Raw genomic sequence first — 23,303 nt, 5'->3', positions numbered from 1 at the left:
ACTGTCCTCTCTGTTGGCCAGGCTCCTTTTCTCCTCCAGAGATTTCAGAAAATTAATGGAGCATTTGTAATTACACCAGACCTTTATTTTTCTACACTATCTATTCACTTTTGAACTTGGAACTGTAATATCCGGTCGGGGCAATAGAGCTGAATGTCCACCACCACCCCGTTACCCCTGCTGGCGCTGTTTGTTCAAACCCTCCTTGGGTGCACAGATTGGAAGGTGATGGGAGAGGCAATGCCTGCAGCGTGTCAGGGAACGTTCGTGTCCTTGGCCCATGGTCCTGCACTGGCACGTGCTGGAGGCCAGGTCTGAAGCTGGCCGTGTCCCACGTGATGCTTGGCCCCGGGGCACATGCTGCAGGCAGTCATCCCGGTGTGGCTGGAGCCCTCACGCGGCCTCCACTCCCTCAGAGGGAGAGCTGGGAGCCCTTGTGCCCGGGTACCTGGTCACCGCAGGGGCGTGGTCCCGTGGCAGCGGCCTCGCTCGCGGAGCAGAGCCATGCTCCCGCGGTCCCGACGAGCGCTGGCCCTTCCTTCTAAAGGTCATTTCTGTCTCAGTCAGTTGTTAAAGTTCAAGAGGAAATAAACTGCTTGGAGCTGGCATTTCTCAAGTGTCAGCTCTCCAGCCCCAGCCTTGGGCCAAGCAGGAAGTGGGGTTAATAAGTGAGCTGCTGTGTTGACACGGTGATGGGTGAGCAGATGCTTCTCTCATCTCAGCTTCACTAAAAAAACATAAAAGAGAAACTAATGATTTTTTAAAATCTCATTTTCTCCTTTCATTTCTGTTGTTCAGCATGGGAAATGCTTTAGAGATGTTTATTAGTGGGGTGCCAGCCCTTAGAGAGCTTGTCCGCCACAGGCACCAGGATGTCATCCCCGGGGAGGGAGCGTTCCTCCCCGTCCGCCCCCATGCGCCCCCATGCAGCCCCCGTGTCCTGCATCCCTGATGGGGGCTCCTCCCCAGGGTGGGGGGAGACAGCCGCCCTCCAGGAGGGGGTCAGCTTCAGCGTCCGCACACAGGGGCCGCACCTAACTGGGTATTGACTTGTGCTTTGGGTCGAGGATGGTGAAATCGATGGGGAAGCAGGCAGGCAGGATGGGTTTTATTAATCAGGCAGCACTGGTGGCTGGAAGGATGCTGCCAGAACGCAGGTGCTGGTTGCAGACTGTGCCGAGAGGGGCCGCAGCTCTGCTCCCCGAAACACGGCGGTCTATCGATCCTTGGCCCGCTGGGTGCTTCCACCTCGGAGCTGCTAATGGGCCACGGGCCGACACCAGAGAGAGATGTGGGGGATCTGCCGGCTCGTCTGCCACCCCCTATCCTGCCTCCGTGCCTCCTGCCCTCCCCTGTCAACTTAGAGGAGAGGCCGGGTGGAATGCCCTCTAGGGCGGCTGCACACCATGCCCCCAGCTTCAGACGGAGTCGTGGAGAAGGTGGGAGGACACCCAGCTCCGCTCCTCCATGAAGCCCCAGTGCCCGTGAAGCCCGACTTTGGAGCTTCCCTGGACGGATCCCCAGCTGCTGCCTTCACATGGGGCATGGTGGCCGTGGATTCACACTGGAGCTGCTCTGGTCCTGTGCAGACCAGACGGTCTGGGAGTCTTATAGGAAGGGATGGAAGTGAGCGAGTGGATGGTGCCTTCGGGCATCATCTCTCTGAAGAGGAATGAACACTGCATGTGCACGGCCCCGGGCCCTCCAGGCCAGCAGGTGTGCTTGTGGCTGCCAGCAGGCTGGTGGGGAGCACCTTGGGTGGGGTCTGTCTGCCTCCTGCCTCGTGCCTTTCCGAACCTTAAGTCCGGCATGTGTGGTAGAGGCAGGGACCAGTAACCGATGTCTGCAGGGGGCCAGGTCATCTATGGCTTTTGCCCTTTTGGGCCACAGAATGTTGCATGAAAGTGGCCACAGATGCGACATGAACAGTGGTGGACGCTTAGCCGAGCTCGGGTGAAAGAACAGGAACACGGCCCCTTTGGCTGGGCTCCTGCCCAGCCCTGCTGCCTGTTGTTCCTCGTGTGACTTCCTGTTTTAGGACCAGGACTGTGCACAGACCCTCATCCCCTCAGCAGCTCCAGGGTGTGGCCATGGCGCTTGAGGATGTGAGGGTCTGAGTGCCTCCTGCCTCTGCCACATCCTGCCCTGCTGAGTCTGGGTGGCCTGGGGTGGGTGATGGGCTCATGCTGCCGTGTGCCTCGCACGCCCGCACTGGGGGAGGCGGGGGCTCCCCATGCCTGTGATTCGGAGGCAGCCCCACCTGTGTGTTTGCAGGCTAGGGACGGATTGGCTAGACCACATGATTCATCACAGTGGGACTGAATTGTAACCGCAAGGTTAATTCTCCTCACATCTCAAGGGGGGTTTATGGTGCAGACCTGGCCATCCGACTGGAGATGCTGGGGCAGCAGGCTTGTCCGAGGCGGCACCGGGCCACGGGCGGGGGCCCTGGTGTGTGCCTCCTGCCCCTCCTCTGGGCAGGTTCTTCAAATCCTTCCTTCTCTGGTTTTGTTTCTGTTGTTCGGGTCTGCATTTTTATTTTTCAGAGAAATGTGTAATGAGACTTGGATACATTGAGGATGGGAATCAGATGGCCTGTGTAAAGACAGCCACGTGCCACCCGGCCTGGGCATCATGGGGCGCTGGGATGAGGCTCGCTGCTTTCGCCGAGGCGGCCCCTCTAATGAGTGCCAGCAGGACCCACAGAGGAGGTGCCGCCTGCCTCTGTCCTCTTCTCCCTTCCTTCCCCCCGCACGTGGTTCTTGTTGTACCACAGTTAGCACGCGGCAAGACTGACAGCATGTGGTTGCGCTGCTGTCCCTGAGACGTGCCCTCGCGGTGCCGGGCAAGGCTGGCCCCACGCGGGGAGAGTGCCCCTGTGCACTTGGGGCTCCGGGCTGGCCCGTTCCCTCGCCGGCAGGGCTGGGAATTCTGCGGATTCCTGGGATTCCTGCGGGCTGGCAGGACCGGGCTGCTGGTGTCCTCTGTCTGCAAGCCCGTCGCATGCTGGGCGGCCCAAGTTCCGCCGTCCGTAGAGACCCTGGCTGCTCACTTCTGCTTTCACCTTCTGTTTCGCGCGTGCTTTGGCACGTGTACACGAGCAGATCTCAGCCTGGGGTCTGTCAAGGAGGCCTTTCCCAGCATGGACAAGGCTGCATGGTGGCTACTCCACCCCGGCCGTTAATCCACCCCCCCACCCCCAAGGGCAGCACATGGCAGGGGACTTCATGCGTGCTCTGCTCTTTCCACATTGTCTCCTTAGATTTCCTGTCACCTTCAGGCAGAGCAGGGCAGAGGTGAGTGGCTTCCTTCTTACTGGGGAGGAAATGGAAGGTCAGGCGTGCTGGGAGCATCCAACCAGTCAGATGCTGAGCGGACCCCCACTAGATCTCTCCAGCAGGGCAGTCCAGGGCTCTCTGGACGCCGCCATCAGCGCCCCACTCTCCTGAGTGCCTTGGGATTGGCAGTGGGCTATGTGGGGTGTAATGGCTTCCAGGTGGCGCACCCAGCCCGCAGCGGCCAGAGCCTCACTTGGCAGGGAGATGGGAGTAGAACCCTGCCCGTGGCACAGGGCTGCCTCTGGGAGAGTGTTTCTGTGTCCCTGCCTTCCGGAGCTGCTGTGTGGCCTCCTGCCACATTCTTAGGAACATGGCTGGGCATGTGTTTCTTGTGGCCACAGGATGTGTGTGCCATTTCGGGGATGCTGTCTCATTGGACGGTTCTGCCGGGGCTCCTCAGGAAGGCATTCCGTTTCCATATGTGTTCAGTGCTTGTCGCTGGTGGCTCCCTCTCGAGCAGGCCAGGGCACACGGTCCTCAGCCTGGCCTTGAGCAGGGTCCTCCTGTGCCTCCCGCACTCCCCTCCTCTGAGTCAAGTTTCCCCAAAACCCATCTGTGTCCCTCTGATGTCCACTCCCAAGAGCCCTTGCTGCTTGCGTCCCCCCAGCTGGGCCGTTCCCATCCTTTCCTGAGGCCCGGCATCTGTTCTCTTGTCCTTGGCTGGTCTGGGAGCCCCGAGCCATCAGTGAACTCCAGGGGTGGGACTGGGGGTGGAGCTTCTGTCCTTCAGAACCGTAAGACTTGCCTTTGAAGGCTTCATGGTCAAACTCGGGTGTAGGGTAATGAGTCCATTCCTCTTTGGCCTGGTGGAACACAGTTGGGGGCAGAGGCATTAAGCGGATAAACACACATGAATCTAGAAACTGTGATGTGAGCACAAACAACAAAGATTTAGAGCAAGGTGCAGGAGGGAAGCTTGTGATCCGATGGGCGTCACCTCAAGGCTGAGATGGTCATGGGAAGTAGGAGACCGTTCCTGGCCATGTGCCCACCATGTGCCTTGACCTGGGTAATGGAGGCAGGAAGACTGGTAGGAGTGGGAGGGGGCTGAGGTGTGGGGCCTGTCAGCCCATTTAGTGTGTAATGTGTTGCTTGTCTGTGATCTTTTGAAAATGTGCTGATCCCTTTTACCCCCTGCCCCTCCACCCTGCTACTATACCTTTCCCCAGAAGGAAACCCGAAGTCCACAGGGAATCCATGTGGCACGGGACCCAGTGGCCAGCAGTGCAATCCCTCTGGCTGGAGGCTGATCCTCTCCAAGCAGCCCTCTCCCAGGGGATGGCTCTGACAGGTGCTCCCTGTCACTGAGACCACCTGAAGCCTTCATGGCCCCTTGATCCTGGAGGATAGCTGCTCTGTCCCCTTCTCAGCACCTGGGCCCCCAGTCTCTCCTCACCAGGTGGTGGGTTCTCCCTGCCCTTTGCCCGCATACTGACCCCTCGCAGTGCTCTAGATTGGCTGGAGTTTGGCCTGTCTAGGGCTCTGTCCATCCTGCCTTGTCCCTTGGGTTCCCTCCGGCTGGGTGTTCTCCTGCCCTGTCTTTGGCCCCTTGGCATCCTGGCAGCCCCGAGCCATCCAGCTGCTGGTGACCCATATCAGCCTCTAAGCCTGGTGTGGGTGGGACACAGCGTGGGTGTCCTGTGCCCAGGAGCAGCACCTGACCGACACGCCAGTTACACCTCCCTGTGTTGGATCAGCTGGCTCTGACCTGCTGTCCACTCCTTGGCCCTTAGCCCTACCCTGTCCTTTCTGTGGCTTGCCCCTTCTTTCTCCCAGACAAAGAGACTTCTAGAATGTTCAGCCTCTCAGCATTCCCTGCTGAGCCTTGATGGAGCCAAGAGCTTGGCAGCCTCCTTGTGGGTGCAGCTACTGCCAGGGCCTATCGTGTCTGGGGTTGGACCTGTGTATGTCCCTTTGTCCCGACTCAGCCTGGGAGCCCGAGTACCCTAGACAGGGAACAGGGTCACCTGTATGAGGGTGGTTTGGCCTGGACAGTGGCCCTGTGGGGTGCACAGGGCCTTGTGTGAGTAAGTGAACTGCTGGGGACCAGAATTTTCTGTCTATTAAATTGGAGAAGTTAGTGGTTTGATCTACATTTCTGAGAGCCTGAAGGCAGATGCTTTAGGGATTTTGCAAAATCCCTAAATAAAGTAAAATAAAATTTTGTTAATGTGAATAAAATTTTGTTAATGTGAATAAAATTTGTTAATGTGAATAAAGTTTTATTAATCTTTTTTTAGTTTTGCACAAAAGTGTACTTGGTAGAAATCAGGTCCATGTTGGAGACCCCGTGGCTTAGCTTGTGCTGTGCCGTTAACGCCCTTGGGCAGCGGTCTGCAGTGGTCAGCATAATCCCGCGCTATGTGCCAGCACCTTGTCCAAGTGCCCTGGATAAAGGTTTGCTTGGCTTGGAGTTGTTTTGGGTTCTAGTCTGGCAATGGCTGTTGGCGTTCACATACTCCGTGTTGACTAGCCTGGCAGGACGAGGCCCGGGCCCCGCACACGGAGCAGAGCTCCACCAGGGGATGACCGTCCTTCTTGCGACACTGCAGCGCCCTGTCCCGGTCCTTCCCAGAGGTGGTGGCCGGTCCTTGGGCTTTCTGCACACTCGGGGAGGCTGATGTTCTTCCCGGGAGGACACAGACAGCTGTGAGGGGCGGGGGGCGGGTGCGGAGGTCACACGGGGCCAGAGCCTGCTTCTGCTGCGTCTCCAGGAAGGTCATTAAAATGTCTCCTGCTGCTTCAGAGTAAGCTGTGTCCTCTGTTCCCTGAAAGTGGGTGTTCTCCGGCCGGGACTTTGCTGAGGAGGCGGACGCTAAGGGGCCGCAGTACAAAGATGGTTCTCCGAAGCTCAGACCTCGTCTCCCGCAGCAGACGCCCGCTCAAAAAGGCATCGATCGATAACCATGCCGACTTCGCCTTCAAGCACTAAGCGCTTTGTTTTGGACTCCCAAAGGCTTGCGGAAATGCCAGTGACCCCAGAGTTCAGCTTACTCTTGGAACTAGCAGTTTAATGTTTTATGAGTTTTCTCTCCTCCGCTTCCCAAGAAAGGCTGAGGTTCACCGGAGAAGGCATCCCGGCGGGAAGAGTTGGCCATCCAGGCGCTGGTGTCATGGGTCGGGGCCCTGGGCTCGGCGCACATGTGGAGCCTCTTTCTGCCCCTCGGTATGTAGGGGAGAGGGCAGGGCCATCTGTCGGCAGGTAGTTTGAACAACTCTTTTGGGGCACTTTAGCCGGATTCATGGAAACGGAAAACTGTGCTCCTGTGGGAGGCTGGGCTTTCTTGGTTCCTGAGCGCCTCGCTGTTCTTCCCCCTCTGGCCTTCAAGCCCAGGATCCCTGTCGTGGGGTCGGCCCCCTGAGTGTGCTGCCAGCCGTTCCTCTGTCTCCGCAGAGTTCGTATACAGACCTCCTGGCTCCTTATCCTCGGCCCGTGCTTTGCTTTCCTTTGCTGCCGGGTGGGCATCTAAACGGGGGTGGGGTGGGGTAGTGGTCTACACTTCCTGTCTCTCACTTGCTCCTCTGCTCTAACACCCTTTGCCTTAAGCCCCGTCCTTGCCCACATTGGGGTCACCCTCCCCTGCTCCTTTCCTGTGTGACAGAGCCGTGCCCTGGATGCCCCCCCTCCCCGCCGGATGTCCTCTCATGTGCCAGTCATACCTGTGTGTCTGCCTCTCGACCGTCTTGTGCCCGTAGTGGTGGCTGAGAGGTGTGCACGGGCCCTGTTTTGTGAGGGGGGAGCCTGGGGGGAGGCTGTCCCAGCAGAGCCTTGTAGAGGTCTGACTCACTGGTCCAGCGGTGCCCACGGCCCCAGGAACCGACTGCTTTCTGTGGGGGCTGCTCTGTGATGTCACGGCTCTCTCCTTCCGTCTTGGCTGTGGCTTGACAGGTAGCAACAAGGACCTTTCGTGTCATGTTCTCTTGGTTCACGTGAGCCATGCGGTTTCTGTGCCCCATCAGCCTGCAGACCCATGAGGTCAGGCCTGTGTTTCTCATTCCCTGGGTTTGCACAGGATCCACAGAGCTTGTCGCTGGGACCTGTCACCGCTGGGTGAGTGGCTGAGTGCCTCTAGCTGCCGAAGGCGCTGGGTCCTGCCACAGAGCATTCAGTGGCATCCCTTGTGCTGCCCTGAGGGGGGATCTTAACTTCCCTGCGGCTTTGGGACAGTTGAGCACCGACCAAGTGTCAGGCCTCGGCAGGCCTGGGGACGCAGGGCCAACAGCCCTGAGGGTGGAGCTCATCCCATGGCTGTGGGCATGGTGCCTGTCCCGTGCCTGCCCTGCAGGGTCACGTGTCTTCTGGTGTTACTCCTTCCCTTCCTGCTTTCCTGGAAAGCATCTCACCACTGGGAGAAGCAGGTGTTCTTTCTAACTGGGCCCAAGGGCTTTGCTCACCTCAGCTCAGCCCCAACGCTCTGAAAGGCCCAGTGACCTTTCCGTGGGGGCCGCCAGATGCACGGGGGTGCTGCCTCTGAGTTGACACGCTTGTTCCTGTGACATGTCAGGACTGGGCTGGGCTCCAGTCAGACACCGGGGGGCTGAGGCCTGCTGGTGCTTTAAGGGCTTACATGGTGAGCTGGCAGCCAGGAGACGAAGACACAGGCATCCTGTGCCCCAGCTTGCCCCCGCCCAGTTGCCACCTGCTCTTGGGGTGGTCTCCCATCTGACCCCCACATGGCTATGAGGGCATTGTGCTGCCACTTTATGGGGCACAGGGCTTGGCAGACTTCCCCAAGGCTTTCCCCACCGAGCTGGTGGTCAGGGCAGCTTCTGAGTGGCGTGCTGGCTGTGGTCTCACCTTGGCATGTGTGAGTGAGGGAATGGGCTGGTCGAATTCAGTCACTTGTGTTGGAACATGGATCCAAGCCCTCATGAGCTGCCCACCTGAGTTCAGTGATTCTGGGGTCGACGTCACAGTGCTTGATTATCAGGTTGGCCTATGAAGAGTTTAGATGGAGTTAGAACTCAAAATAGCCTCTTAATAGGCCTGTTTCAAGTGTCTGTGTGTGCCTGTTCTTATGTGTCTGGTCATGCAGCACCTGGAGGGGTGGGAGCGGTCGGTCAGGCGTGCAGCTGGGTCACACCTGGGTGTGAGACTCTGGGGTGGCCGAAGGGAGTGAGTGAGGGGCCCGGTCCATGGTCCATGGTCCACTCTCTCCTCTCTATATTGAAAAACAAAAACGTCTATATTGAAAAACAAAACTCTGTGCTCATGTGTGGGAGAGAAGAAACGGTCATTGTCCGTTGTCCCCATAGATGAAGGTTTTCTCCAAGTTGAGTGCAGTCGGAGGCTGGGTGTGGCTGGGCCCTCCGTGGCCCTTAGCCAGAGCCTGACCTGCTCCCGCCTCCGGGGCACCGCTCCTGTGAGCGCCCCGCAGCCCCCCATGGCATAGGCAAGAGCCCCAGGGCTCTTGAGATGGTAAGGATTTCCTGTGGAAAGAGGCACCTTCCCTGCATGGAGAGGTTGGCTCCTCAGTGAAGGTCCTTTCCCAGGACGCCTCCCTTCCCAACCCCTCTCCACCGAGCTCGCTTCCTAGGGACCTGCCCTGGTCATCGTCCCCTCCATCAGGCCCTGGGGATGGCTACCCTGGGTGTAGAATAGTGAGGCCGTGTGGTCTTGGGAGTCAAGGATTCTTCTTCCTGTGCGTGCTGGGCACTGGCTGCGGGCAGCTGTTGAGGAGCACGTCAGAAGTAGATGGCGGTCCCTGGCAGGACAGGGGCACTAAGGGCATTTTGGGGGAAAGAGAGGCAAAGACCAGGCTCTGGAGGTGCTTTGTGGCCGTGCCAGGGGGTTGGGTGTTAGCTCATGGGCCGTCAGGACTGCGGGGTCCTGAATGGGGCCACCTGTGGTCTTCTGAAGGGTCGGTTCCGAGGGGGCTGGCCCAGGTAGAGCCCACAGGGAAGGTCGGTGTGCTGGGATTGTGGCCCGTCGAGCAGCCACCCCGGTGCCCCGGCCCCCTGGGGTGTCCTCACCCCTGCTGGCGTCCGGCCGGGCTGCGTGGGGAAACGGGCCGAGCTCGGGCAGAGGGGGCTCCCTCACCCCAACGGCTGCACATCTGGCTGCTGGGATCCGGATGGAAGTGCTTGCTGCTAATTTAGCTCATTCAGAAGTGCTTTCTCCCCGAGCGCTGTGTTGCCGACAATTTTCCCCATTGTGTGTGGGGTTGAGCTCCCCCTCCCCCCCGCCGCCTGCGTGTTCTGGGATCACCCTGGGTGTCTCTTTGAAATCCAGAAACTCCTGAAAAGCTCTAAGTAGCTATTCACCAGTGAGGAAATGGCAGCGTGCCGCTTGCACGTGCAGCTCTATTTTGGGACCAGCGTGACGAGCGTGTCCTGGTCCCGGGGGGCCCGTGGCTGGGGTGGTGTCCCGCGGGCCAGGTCTCACCGCTCTGCCCTCTCGCCTTTCTCATGCAGCGCCCGCGGGCTGGAGAAGGCTCGGCAGCAGCTCCAGGAGGAGGTCCGCCAGGTCAGCAGCCAGCTGCTGGAGGAGAGGAAGAAGCGGGAGACGCAGGAGGCCTTGGCGCGGAGACTCCAGAAGCGGGTCCTGCTGCTGACGAAGGTACGGGGTGTGGCAAGGGTGCCCGGGCTGGCCCTGCTCAGAAGGCCTGCTATCCCGGCCTGCAGCCGCCAGCCTGTTCCTGCCACGTCTAGCTAGAGCACCTGGTCCCCAGACTTGCATGGTTGTCAAGATCGCTACCAAGGGAAGGGCACCGTTAACCACAGTAGTTTATGTGGTCTGACTGGTCAGGCTTGTGTGGAGCTGCCCGTGTTCTCCCACAGAAGAGCGTCCACTTCCCTGCATCCAAAGCAGAGAGTCATGGTGGCCTTTTATCCTGGGATGCTCTCAGGTTCTTGAATCCCAGCAAAGACTTCAGCAAACCCTGCTGGTTCCTTTGGGACTCAGAGGGCCCAGGTGTGGGCCCCCTTCTGGAAGGCCATCCCACCACCTAGAGCTCCGGTGAGGGGCAGGGCTGGGGCTGCGCTGCCCCGGTCCGCAGGCAGGGTCTACCTTGCCCTAGGCTGTGGGCGAGGGCAGCCTTCCCTTCCTTCAGGGACCTGTGAGCACAGGGTAAGTGGGGGCTGGCCTGTGGCCCATGGTTTGGAATGAGAAGGTCTCTGGAGCCAGATGCCCTGGGCTGAATGTTCTTGTTCATAGCCTTATGGGTGGGGACAGGGCTCTCTCTAATCCTCCTGTGCCAGATCAGCTTCTGATGTCTAGCTGGACGGAGTCTGCAGGCAGCATGTTACTTAAACATTCCCTTGGTTGCTGGAGTTTCAGGAGACGGGGGCGAGAGAGCCTGAATCTGGCCCTAGACATTCTCCAGGTACGGATGTGGGCTGTCCAGCCTGTTGGCCAAAGACACCTTCCAGCTGCCCCAAACCCCACACTGTGTGGGCCTTGTAGGCCATGCCAGGGAGTGACGGTCTACCTGGGGGACGGCAGGAGTTTTGCCTCATGCTCTCAGCCTCTGGGACCTCCTGCTTATGAAGCTTGGAGGGGACAGTCCTATTTCAGCTACAAAATGCCTGCCATTTCATGGCTTCTCCAGCACATTCCTTGTCATGCCATGTTGTCACTCAGAGCCTTGGCATTACTCAGGGCCCTGGGTCCAGGGGCTTCCCAGGTCATGCTCGACCAACCTTTGCATAGAGGTCCCTGGTGCTGCCCCCAACATCCTGGCTCTGCGGGTGGTCTCTGCGGGAGAGTCATGCGGTGTCCCCTCATGCGCCATGTCCAGGATCTTGGCAGCCTTTCTGGCAAAGGTGAAGACACAGTTCTTAGGCCTGGGTGCTCGTGGTGGGTGGCAGTCAGGGTTACGGAGCCGCCTCCTGGTGCCGCCACTTCTTTTTCCCTTCGGTCCCCAGTGTGTACTGGGTGCCACCAGCTCATCTCTGTGTGTGGGCGGGGTCATGGCCCTTCTAGCACTTACAGTCTCACGGGACAGGAAGCAGTGACACACGTTTGCTAATTGTGATGGAAGTTTTCCTTTTTTTACATTTTTGTTTTAGAGAAAAAGAGTGTGCTTGCACGCGGGGGGGTGGTGGTGAGGGCAGAGGGAGAGAGGCTCCCAAGCAGACTCCCAGCTGGGCATGGAGCCTGACACGAGGCTCTCTCTCATGACCCTGAGATCGTGAACTGAGCTGAGCTCGAGCCAACCGCCCAACCGACTGAGCCCCACGCTCATGCCCCGTGTGGTGGAAGTTGTTGGAGCTGAAGCCGTGGCGGAGCTGGGGCCAGAGAGTCAGTTTGTGAGAGTCTCATGCAGGATTTGGGGGCATGGGCATTAAGGGGCAGCCCGTGCTGCCAGCATCGGTCCAGACCGTGGAAGGCGGAGGGAACAAGAGGTAGATGGCATGCCTGCCCGGAGGGCACGTCCACGGCTCAGACGGAGGGGCTGCATGTGGCTGGGGTGAGGGACGCCTGGACCTGATGTTCTGTATGTGGGAGCAAGGCCAGGCTGCAATCCCCAGCGTGGGAAGCTCCCTTGGAGAATGTGCTCAGTCCGTCCGGGTCCCCGTTTTTGCCATCCACAGAGCAAGCAGGGCCATGGTGTGCTAAAGGAGCCTCATGGGCCAGCCTGACTGGCTCCCGTGTGGACAGTGCTCGTGAGGCATGTGAAAACCACGAAGGAGGAAACGGGTTGGAGGCCCTGAGGAATGGAAACCTGGGACTACCGCGCCATCCGGCAAGCGCACTCTGGTGTTTCCCCGCGGGCAGCGGAGCCAGCGTGTGGAACAGGTGTATGCTCCCCCGCATTCACAGCAGCCCAGGTGCCTGGCCGCAGGGGAGCTGGCAGAGAAGACGTGGCATCGGCGCATAATAGAATATCGCTTCACCATGAAAAAGAAGGAAGTCCCGCCATTTGTGACAACATGGGGGGGGACCTGGAGGGAATTGTGCCAAGTGAAACAAGTCAGAGAAGCACAAATACTGCATGATTTCACACTGGGATCTGAACACGCTGAATTCATGGATACCGGGAACAGATCAGTGGTTGTCAGGCCAGGGGCTGGGGTGGGTGTGGTCAGAAGCAACCGACTTTACTTGTAGGATACATCATAGACGGAAAAATACAAGCCACAGATACCGGGCGTGCCCCCTGCTCATGGGGGATGCAGCTCCCCTCCCATCCCCCAAGTGTGCGGCAGCCTAAGAGCTACAGGTCTGCTTGGAAGGGGGGCCACAGGAGCTGTGGCTGGTCAGGAGTCTTTGTGGGGATCCTGGGATCGCCGCCATGTGCTTATGCGTGAGCATGCGGTGCTCTGTCTCCAGGGCTGTCTGTCCGGCCTCGTGGGAGCTCTCACGGCTGGATCTGTAGGAGGCCCTGGGCTTCTGGGGCTGTCCTCCCTGCGAGGTCTGTCCTGGTTAGCATCCAGCTGGGGACGGTACCCTGCCCACCCTGATGGCTGCTATTCTCCTGGGGCGCAGTGATAAGGTCTTGTTTGCTTTCAAACAACTACTGCTTTTGTGTTTAATAAACTTCATTTTCTAGAACAGTTTGCAATTGATAGAAAAAAGGTAAGGCTAGCTCAGAGAGTCCTCACGCAGTCTGCTGCCTTCCATCTCTCTCGTACTGACCCCTCACGTCAGTGTGGTGCGGTCATTACTGGTCACGAACCAGGCCTGACCGGCATCACTAACTGACGTCCGCGCTTTCCTCCTGTTCCCTTAGCTAACCCTCCACCCTTGCTCTGTCCTGGGATCCCAGCGGGACTGAGCGGTCACTTCTCCTTGGCTCCTCAGGCTGTAATGGTTCCTCCGACTCCTCGGCTTGGATGACTCTCATGCCTTGAGTGTGGCTCAGATGTCCTGCAGTGGTGCCTCGGCAGTCGCAAGGCCGCGGCTTTCATCCTCCTAGCCTGGGGGCAGGGCACCAGCCGTGACTTAGTTGTGTGGACAGGCTCGCTTATGTGGCCGAGCTGTGTCTGTCAGGGTGTGTCCGTCCACATGGTGGACTTGGGAACACGGTCCCCGTGCAGAGTAGCTCCCATTCCAAATTCTTGTACATGAGATTCAACTGTCCTTCCCGTTGTGTCAGTAATTCAGTCATTTATTTATAGCAGATGGGCCGTGAATATCGACTGTAGGTTTTGGTTTTAGTCCAGTGCTACCTGGTTTTATGGCCCCGGCTGGCGGGGGCTCTTCCAGTCGAGCCTCCATGTGGGGGTGGAGCCCTTGTACTTCTTCATCTTTTGTGCTGCAGGGTCCCTGGGCACGTCCCGAGCATCTCCTGCCCAGCCGTGCACCAGCCGCCCCTCCAGGACCCTACCTGCTGCCCTGAAGGGCAGCGTCAGGATCCGAGTGGGCATGGGTGTGCTGGTTCTTTGAGGCCCTATCAGCTCACAGAGCCAGGAAGCCTGTGTGTGCGTGCATGCACGTGTGCATGTCCTAACTCGTGTGTGCGCGTACCCAGGAACACTGCCCTGGGTCTTTTCCCGAGCTCCCGTGAACTGGATGGGTTCACATGGACGTGTCCATCTCCAACCCACACGTGTGGGTCATCCCCGTTCCTCCCAACCCCGACACCTGCCGTCTGATTAGCCCTGTTGATGACTTTTCGTATTCCCAGCTTTTTGTTTTGAGATAGTTACCCATCACAGGAAGGCAAGGATGGCACACAGGTTTCCTTATACCCTTCACCACTTCCTTGGTGCTTCCGTTCTATGTCATGGTTCCACGAGCTGATACGGGCACATGCTTGTGTATATCTGTCTTCTTATCATGTGTGGCTTGGCATCGCCGCCGCTGGCAAGTTGCTGCATGGCCTCACACATGCCCAGTCACACCCACCTCACTTGCCCCACAATGGCCTGGGCACAGTGGCCACTCATCCATCCTCTGTCCCTAAAGTGTTATCCTTTCAACAGCATGGTAAACATGGAATCGTCTGGCATATGGCTATTGGGAGACTGGCTTTTCCACTCTGTGGATCTTCCCGATCTGCCCAGTTTGTGCCCGTGTCAGTGTGTGGTCTCTTTTTGCTGCTGAGCAGGACTCCATGAAGCGGGCATGCAACAGACATATGCCTGGGCGTCACGTGGTGTTTTCATGGCTTCCAGGTTTTGTTGTTACAAAGGCCCCGACTCACGACGATGCCCAGGTTTTGGGTGGCTGTGAGCTTTTGTTCCTCTGGCTGCGACTGTGGAGCCCGGCATCAGTGGCCCCTGGGAGCTGGGGACAGGTAGTTCCTCACCATCCTGGAGGTGGTAGCCCAGGGGCATTTCTGGGGCGGCAGCTCCGAGCTGGTGTCCAGGCGTGGGGTGTGGGGACATGGGCCAGCACGGTTGTTCCATATGCCAAGCCTGCATTTGCTGGTTTTCTCTTGCTGCGGTGATGGGTCGATGGGTCGATGGCCATGGGTGGCAGTGGACATGGCACGAGGGTGCTATCTCACAGTTCTGGGCGGGCCTGGCTGCTTCCTAGGACCTAGGGCCCCAGGTCCTAGCAGACTGCATCGGGTGGCAGCCCCAGCCTTGTGGGGTGCTGGTGCAGAGGCTGTTGGGGAGAGTTTGCACCAGGTTGGCTGGGCGTTGCAGGACCATAGGGGTCCCATCCGTGCTGGCTGTCCTTGCTGCTGCCGCCTGCTCACATTCTTTCTCACACTTTCCCTGAGTCCCCTGAGGCCCTGGGGGGTTGAGGCCACGCAGCATATCTCTGTGGCTTTCCTGCCCACACCAGCAAAACTCTTTGCTTCTCCCAGCTTTTGTGGCTTAGTTTGGGGCCAAGGCAACCTAATCCTTTGGGTTCAGAGTCCCTGAACTTAGTTCTATCTGCAGAAATGTCCCCATCTTGCCGGGTGACCATGGCATATCGTGGCCTACCACCTGCGCAGTTACGGATGGTTTATGCTGTGGACGCCAAGTCTTGGAGACTTAGGCGCCTACAAGGCCAGTGGGAAGCACAGATGTGGGGAGTGGTCCTGCGCAATGGGATAGGGTCGACCGGAAGATGGGGTGGGTGTGCCACCCAGAAGGGGCAGCCCCTCCTGGCCCCAGCTGTCGTGTGCCGCAGGAATTGCCCAATTCTGGGAGAAGTCAGCACCCCTTCTATGAAGTATGCCCATTCACAGATTTCCCATGGGTCAAGCAGGTGTGCTCATTGTGTGTGTTGAAGGTGACCGGGAGGCACTCGAGAGCAGAGAAGCGGTTGCTGCACACAGGGCCCGTGGGTCCTGTGTTCATGCTAAGTGAGTCCCTCTGGAAAGATCTGCCCGTTGGCCATGGGCAGGTGTGGGAAGAACCTTCCTGTCCTCGTAGTGGCCATGCCGCTGTCCTCCATATCCTCGGATCACTGCACCAGGGGGGCCAGTGGCTGTGAGCCCTCTCTGTAGGCCGAGTTAGAATCCCTGTGGGAGAGCCCCGTCAAACCAGTGCCTCATGACTGGAGCTGGCAGCTGTGACCCCCACCTGCGGACCCTGTGGCCCTCTGTGCTCAGACTTTGCCCCCACCTTTGTGAGGTTTTGGCCTGACTGTCTTCTTGGGCATTTTCTGTCCTGCAAGGTGACTGTCCGGGTCCCAAGGCATGAAATTTCCATTTTCTCTGTCTCAGCAGGTTGGAACCCAATGGCCTTTCCTGGCCTCATTCCGTCCTCGCCCTGACCCCTGGCACTCATGGGCCTTGCTGAGTTCGGGAAAGAGTGGCTATTGATTGCCTGGCACTGACTGATGGCTTAGACTGACTGTTGCTCGAAGGCACGTTCCCGATGGGTCGATAGCAATCTCCCGTGCAGCCCCGGGTCCGGCTCGCAGGGTCCCGTCTGGCCAGCCAGGGGGATGATGAAGTCGTTCATCAGGCCTGTCTGTGTGGGCGGGAGTGCGGTCGGCCTGCTGCGTGCCAGGGGCACGCCCACTGTGTGGCCATGATCGCAGTGACCCCGTGGGCTTGCAGCATGTCTGTCCCACCCCAGCCTGGCCTGCTCCTGTTCAGGTGTGTCCTCCTCAGGGTGCCTCCGTGGTGTCTGTTCTCAGGCCTGATGTTGTGGGGTCTTTGGTCTTCCCCTGTCCTTGCTGAGGAGATACCCCCCCTGCCCTCCCCCGCCCGTTTCCCCCCTGGCAGGGTGGTGTGTGTGGCCCCCTGCTGCCGCCGCAGCTCAGCGCCAGGCCGACTGCAGGCCTGCCGGCTGGGCTCTGTGCACCCGGGTCCCGTTGCGGGCCCTGTTTGTGTGCTTGACATTTCCGCTTACAGTGCTTGGAGCGTGTGGCTTTATTTTGAGACCTTATTAAGCGGCTCCCGTCTCAGGGTTTAATTGTTACTGATAGCTGAGAGAGTAATCACCTTGGTAAAATACCATGACTATTTTAAGCAATTGAAAATTGGCTTCCAGAACTGGGTGAGCACAAACCATTTTCCTATTTGAAATGAGCTATTTCCAGTGTGCCCCTAATATTCCACAATATGGTTATAGAATTTTGTTATTTATAGAACCTCAGCAGTAAAAGCTAACTTTTTAGCAAGAAATTAAAAAAAAACAAATGAAAGCAGACACTTCCCTTAACTCTTTTATCTATATCCTAACTGTTCCCTAGCCCGAATTCCAGATTGCACTGGTTTCTGAGAGGAGGATGCAGGCCCCAGGTGTCTTACCACCCTGGGGATCAGAGTGTGTGGTTTGGTAGTGATGATGTCCCACCCTTGAAAGATTCCCTGAGTGAGGGGCTGGCCCTGGTGGTCGTGGTGGTGGGAGGGCTGGGTAGAGGTCCTGGCTGGGGAGCAGACAGGTGGTCGGAGGTCCTCCTAGGGGCTTCCTTTGTGTCAGGCATGCCAGGCTGTGGTGCTGGCTGGCAGAAGATGTCCACATGTGGGCTCAGCATCACCGGGGCTGCAGGCTGTTTTGTGGACACCCACCCTATGGGCGCCCCGGGTCTGTGCCAGAATGTTGTGACTCTGGCTTCGGTAGCGCCCTGGTGGGCTGCAGGGGTGCCCCACTGTTGTTTGGGTCTGCTGGTGCTCAGCGAGGGGTGCCCTCCCCGTGTGGGGGTTTAGAGCTATATGCCCTTCTCTCGGGGAGTCCTCTCCATATTCTGACCACGACTCTCTCGTGGGAGATGCATACTGCCACATCTCCCAGCTGTGGCTTGCTGCTTCTCTCCTGATTGTGTCCCTTGACGAGTAACGCCTCTTAATGTTAGCGCAGACCAGCTTATGGATTCTGTTACCTTTGCATCAGCACCTCCTGAGCCTTGGTGACCTCGATCGCCACAGTTGTGGCTCCCAAAGTCATGGAGATGGTTAGCTATTCTCTTCTGACTGCTTTATTGTCTCACCTTTTACGGATTGACATTTGGGTGTGACATGCCATGGGTGTTAGGCTCTTTCCTCACCAGGTGGTAACTGGATTTACCTCGGTGGTCATCTTGCCACATATGCAAACACTGAATCGTATGTTGTATGCCAAAAAATAATGCTATGTGTCAGTTATACCTCACTTAAAATTCTCAGAAAGATTATTTTTTCTCTGTTGAACATGCATTTGGCACAGCACCACTTGTTGAGAGACCAGCCCTTTCCCATGGAGTGTCCCAGGGCCTTTACCACCCGCCAGCGGTGTTCCTGGACGGTCCAGCTTCTGGATTCTATGTTCAGTTCCATTGCCTCTCTCTGTCTGTCTTTGTACCCTGCCACCTTGTCTTCAGTAGCACAGCTTTATGACGTGTCTGTACCTGGTAGTCAGCCTTCACATTGGTTCTTCTCTAAGATTCCCTGGCTCACTCTGGTCCTTGCGTATCCTTATATACATCAGAATCCATTTGTCCATTTACGTGAAAAACTCTGCTGGAATATGATAAGGATTACAGTGAATTTGTAAATCAGTTTGGGAAGACATGACATCTGCACGTTGTCTTCTGAACGAGAACATCCCATGTTACATGCATATATTAGACACTTTCCCAAGCATTTTCTGTTTCCAGTGCAGTTTTTTTTTTAAAGATTTTATTTATTTATTTGACAGATAGAGATCACAAGTAGGCAGAGAGGCAGGTAGAGAGAGAGAGAGGGAAGCAGGCTCCCCGCTGAGCAGAGAGCCCAATGCGGGACTCGATCCCAGGACCCTGAGATCATGACCTGAGCCGAAGGCAGCGGCTTAATCCACTGAGCCACCCAGGCGCCCCTTCCAGTGCAGTTTTAATGGCCTCTCTGAGGACTCTGACCTCGTATGTGTTACTGGTGTGCCGAGATGCACTTGGGTTTTGGCTGCTGCCCTGTGCACAGCAGTCGTGCTGAACTTGCTCCTTGGAAAGCAGCTCTGGCAGAGCTGAGCCTGGCCACTTCCTCTCCAGCCTTCGTGCCTTTCATTTCCTTGTTTTCTTTCCCCTCTTATTGCTGGGACCACCCGTCGACTGCCTCGCGGAAGTGATGCGGGCTCTGTCCTTGTGTGCAGATCGGGGAGCTTCAGTACTTCGCCGCCAACGGTGAAACGTGCTGTTTGTTTCTGGTGGATATTGTTTATTGGATTAATGGAATTCCATTTTTTTTTTTTTTTAAGTAATCCCTGTGCCCAGAGTGGGGCTTGAGCTCCCAACCCAAAATGAAGGGCTGCACACTCCACATACCCAGCCAGTTGGGCCCCCCATTTGTTCTTTCCTAAAATGCCTATCCCATCATTTTTGATGTGGGTTATTTTTCTTATTGTTCTGTTTCGAATATTTTCTCATAATGTCTCTGTAAGAGCCTGTAAGAGCCGGCTTTCACGCAAGGTTCCTGTGCTCAGGACCACAGTGCAGGCAGATGGGGTGCTGCGAAGGGATGGAGGGGACCCATACTCCTGCTCCCATTTCTTTGCTGTCTCGTCCATGGACCCTGCTGGAGTGAGCTCTGTGTGCTGGCCTTTGCACCGGGCACTTCTGGGGCACAGTGACTGCATAGGCCTGTGCTCCAAACCCAGGTGTGCCTCCCTCTAGGGGACAGAGCAGACTGGTGAGAGCCTGGGAGCACTGCTGTGGTGACTTTGCTGAGCTCTGGAGTCTGCTAGGAGTGGGGCCCCAGGTGACCCTCTGGTGCTGGGGCCTGGTCACTAGGTTTGGGTTTCTGTGTTTGTGTGAACGATTGCAGATCCATTGGAAGCTGTGAAGATGGTGGGACAGGTCCCCCATAACTTTCCTGCAGCTTCTGCCCTAGAAACGTCTCCCATGATTGTAGTACAGAATCAAAGCCGGGCATCTGGTGTCTGCTCTGTGTGTGCGCATGTGTGCGTGTGTGTGTGTGCGTGCATGTGTGGCGGTGGGGGCCGGTTCTTTGTCGTGCTTGCACACGTGTAGCGGCACGAAAGCTCCACCGCTGTGAAGACCTTTCACGTGCTGCCCTGAAAGCACATCTGCCCGGTTGTCCCCTGCTGTGTTTGCCGTCTCTACTAATAGGGCATCTCAACAATACTCTATAAATGGAATAGTTACAGTATGGACATTAAAGTTTTTGTGTTTTTAGATTCATAGGCTGTTTTTTAGAGCTGTTTTATGTTTATAGAGACATTATGGGGCAAATACCGACTGCCGGGGTCCCGCTTGCCCTGCCTCAGCAGTAGCTCTCCTGTGAGCCCCCCGTCTTGGAGCTCGGTCTGGTACAATCCACACAGCGTTATTGCCCCATGGTTGTTAACAGAAGCCTGTCCTTCCTCGAGGCTGGCCCTTGGTGTTGTGCATTGTGCAGCTGGAAGGATTCATGATGGCCCATGTGCACCACTGCCGTGTCAGCTCCCAGAATGCGGTCACTGCCCTCAGATCCCTGTCCCCATGTGACCCCCAGACCTGGGCAGCCACTGATGTTTCCCTGTTCCGTGGTTGTGCCCCTTCCAGGCATCATACAGTTGGAACTGTAGCTTTTCCAGTCGGGCTGCCCTTGTTCCGCTGTGTCTTCCCATGGCCTGATGGCTCGTTCCTCTTCAGCGCTGGACAGAACAGTTCACCTGCGCACCCACTGAGCAAGGGGCATCTTGGTGCCTCCAGGTCTTGGCAGTTTGAAGGAGCATGCCATACACACCTGTATGCAGGTTTTCGTGCGATGCACAATTTCTACTTAAGTGTCTGGATCACACGAGAAGAGTGTGTTCTGCATCGAATGCTTTCAGCACCAACACTTCCTCGAGGAAGCTGTGTCTCTTCCCTATTCTTCCCTATTTGTAGAAGCTCTGTGGGGTGGGGCCCTTTGTTCCTGATGGGCCCATGGGACACAGAGCTGGGGAAGGAGGGCCCTGGAGGCTGGAGCCGGGCGGGAAGGTCTGGCTTCCCGCCCCCGGCCTCCCTCCTGGGACAGGAGGCATTTCACTGCCGAGTGTGTAACTGGGTGCACATAAGCCTTCAGGGCACTTGGTTGCTTCTCCCAGGTGAGTGGGGGTTACCAGAGTTGGCATCGATGGGGACTAGGCTCATGAGGGAAGGAGGCCGGGTCGGGGAGCAGACTCTGATGGTGCACCTCCAGCCATTGCTCCAGCCGCCCTGGCCTTGGCCACAGGCTCCTCCTGGTGCCTGAGCCCAGGGAGGTTGTGCACAGCTTGACATCGTAGCCTCTTACCTCCATTTCTCTCCCAAAAGAACTGAAACAGCGGCTGCTTCTGATCCGAGTCTTCATCTTCTTCCCGCGTCCTTCTTCAGAGCCCACAAGTTTCCTAATCTTATTAAAAGGATTTCTCTTGTACGCCTTTCTTTTTAATGCTGAAAATTCCCGGGTAGGTAGCTCAGAAGGAAAGGCGGAAAGCGCCCAGTACCTGCCCTGTCTCCTGAGAAGCAGCTGGCTGTCAACAGGGCCTGGCTTGGGTCTGTCCTGGGTGCTCTCTCAAGTGCATGCCCTCTGCCCCCTCCCCAGTGCGGTGACTTTGATTGCTCTGCACCCTGCCGCCTTCCGAAGCCGGCCCCCACCCCAGCTTCATCCCTCACGGAGATCTATGCTCTGTGCAGAGATGGTGAGTGCAGGTTCTCCTGACCGTGTGTTTACATCTGCAGCTATCTGGGGGGCTGTGGAGACGGGCAGGGATGCATCTGGCATGTGCAGAGGGGTAGTGCCTCTGGGCAGTCTGTTTTTAGTCCTCTGTCTGGGGGCATTCCAGCTGTCCTTACTGGATGGAAGCTGCTGTGGGCGTCGTGGCCGTTTCTGAGTAATAACAGTCACTAAGCCACAGCATGTCTGCACTGTCCTGCTCTAGGGCCTGCATTGTCAGGGTTTCCCATCCACACACATGCCTTTAGGGATGTCTTGGGGCCCGCTGACCTGGCACGTGGTTTTGGGGGGTGTGCCATGCCTTGTGTGCCTTGCCGCAGTGTGCCAGGCAGAATTGGACCAGAGCCCTCTGTCCCTATGACTTGAGATGATGAGGCTGAGGAGCTCGACCTTGACCAGGTCGGGGGCTATTCTGCCCACCTCGAGGCCCGCCCTTCCTGGGGCACCCTGGCCTTCTCTGCTGTCCTCCTTCTCTCTGTTTTCATGCCCAGCCTGTCCTCATCAGGCAAGACTTGAGTAGCTCCCACCGGGTCCTTTGGAGCTCTGGGCCTTTGGTATAGATGGATTTTGCACGGCCGTGGGTGGTTTCTCCATAGGCAGAGAGGAGTGCTGACGACACCCGGGCTGATGTGACAGACACACTCTGTGGCCGGCAGGGGCCTGAGTGTGCCCCTCGTCACACCCATCTCCTCCATGCTAAGGACGAGAGTGCTGCAGATCAGAGAGGTTAGTAGTCCTGTGGATTCTGCTCTGTCCCTCTGTAAGGCATGAGTCAGTCCTTTACAGCTAACTCCTTCGTGTGCCTATGGATCAGGTGGGATCTTGGGGCATGTGGTGTTGAGTAAGTGGCCCTGGCAGGGCCCAAGACCCGGCCTGTCTGCCTGGCTCCCAGGCACTACCTGGGCTGCAGGTCGGTGGACAGTGTTGAATGCAGAGTCCGGTCCATTTCAGAACCAGCGTAAGGTCCTTCTACCCGGAGGACAGGTCCTTCTACCCGGACTTGTGCTGGACCGTCCCAGGGGTGTGCCACAGTGGGGACCTCGCACACCACGGTGACATGTTTCTATCTGTGTGGGTGCCCAGTGCTGACCGCTGGTCTTTGGTGTTGCTGAAGTCTCTGCAGATGTCTGCAGGCCCTCCACTGTCCACATCCATTCCTAGTCCTTGTCACACCCTGCTCTCCTCCAGCCACCATGGTCATGTCCTCTCTACATCCCCTCTACCTCCCAGAGGAACATCCCTCCTGCTGTGTTCATTTGTTCTGTTTGCCTCTGGGTGCCTGTCCTCCCGTCCCCACACCTGCTGTCCTGCTGTCCTGGTAGGGTCTGCGCTGCACTTCCTCGTCCTCTTACCTCCGTCCTCGAGCCTCGCATATAGCTCCCGGGGAGCCACCCAGCTACTGGGGAACGGCAGGAGCTGGGCTCAGAACTCGGCAGCAGTCTGCGAGGTGGAGTGGGGGACTCTGCTGTGAGTTGGGGTCTCAGTCCCTGCCCCGGCTGTGGGGCAGGCCCAGGCAGTGATTCACACCCTTTAAATTCAGGCTCGGATTCAGACCTTGCTTCTTTCTTCCTTCATATCACTTTTGCGTGATCCTTGAGAAAAGCCTGGAAGAGGGCAGTGTACGTCACCCAGCCCGTGGTTTCTAATTTAGCATTTGTCCTGCTTAACGCTGCAGTCCTCCTCCTTCCAAGGCTAGGCAGGCTCCTCTCGGATCCTGCGTCGGATCTTCAAATTTTAATTTTTAGGTGTTGATATATTGTCCCTTCAGGTTACCTTTCTAGGCTGACATTTCTCTTACATCCACTGAGGTAAAAAAAAATGCACGTGTTTTGTTATGGGAGCACGCCATTTGCAGACTTGTCACCCCTGTCACCGTGTTACCCACCGAGGAGGCAGCTGGAACCGGGTCAAGGCTGCAGAAACAGTCTTAGAGGGAAAAGCAGTTTTAGGAAATATAATGAAATCAAAACAAAGTGCCTTCTATCCCTCCCCAGTTGGAAAATGTTTACTAAGTTGGGGTTTGAGAGGGCGTGGG

At 57.2% G+C, this 23,303-nt stretch overlaps 1 protein-coding gene across 3 annotated transcripts in view; it reads left to right on the top strand.

Annotated features, from left to right (window-relative positions):
- The window catches only part of MAD1L1 (mitotic arrest deficient 1 like 1), a 321,677-nt gene that overhangs the window by 113,722 nt on the left and 184,652 nt on the right, over nucleotides 1-23,303 (top strand). For 2 of the 3 annotated variants that reach the window (XM_044232773.1, XM_044232774.1), the window contains exon 11: nucleotides 9,753-9,897. In XM_044232773.1, coding sequence (XP_044088708.1) covers nucleotides 9,753-9,897 — 145 coding nt within the window. Of the gene's footprint in view, nucleotides 1-6,436; nucleotides 6,505-9,752; nucleotides 9,898-23,303 lie in introns of those variants that run through there. The other variant, XM_044232775.1, reaches the window with a different exon arrangement.

Source organism: Neovison vison, chromosome 14, assembly GCF_020171115.1.
Source record: "Neovison vison isolate M4711 chromosome 14, ASM_NN_V1, whole genome shotgun sequence".
In the NCBI taxonomy this organism is placed as follows: Eukaryota; Metazoa; Chordata; class Mammalia; order Carnivora; family Mustelidae; genus Neogale; species Neogale vison.
The sequence above is the reverse complement of the archived record's forward strand: the minus strand, read 5'-3'. Positions and strand labels throughout refer to the sequence as shown.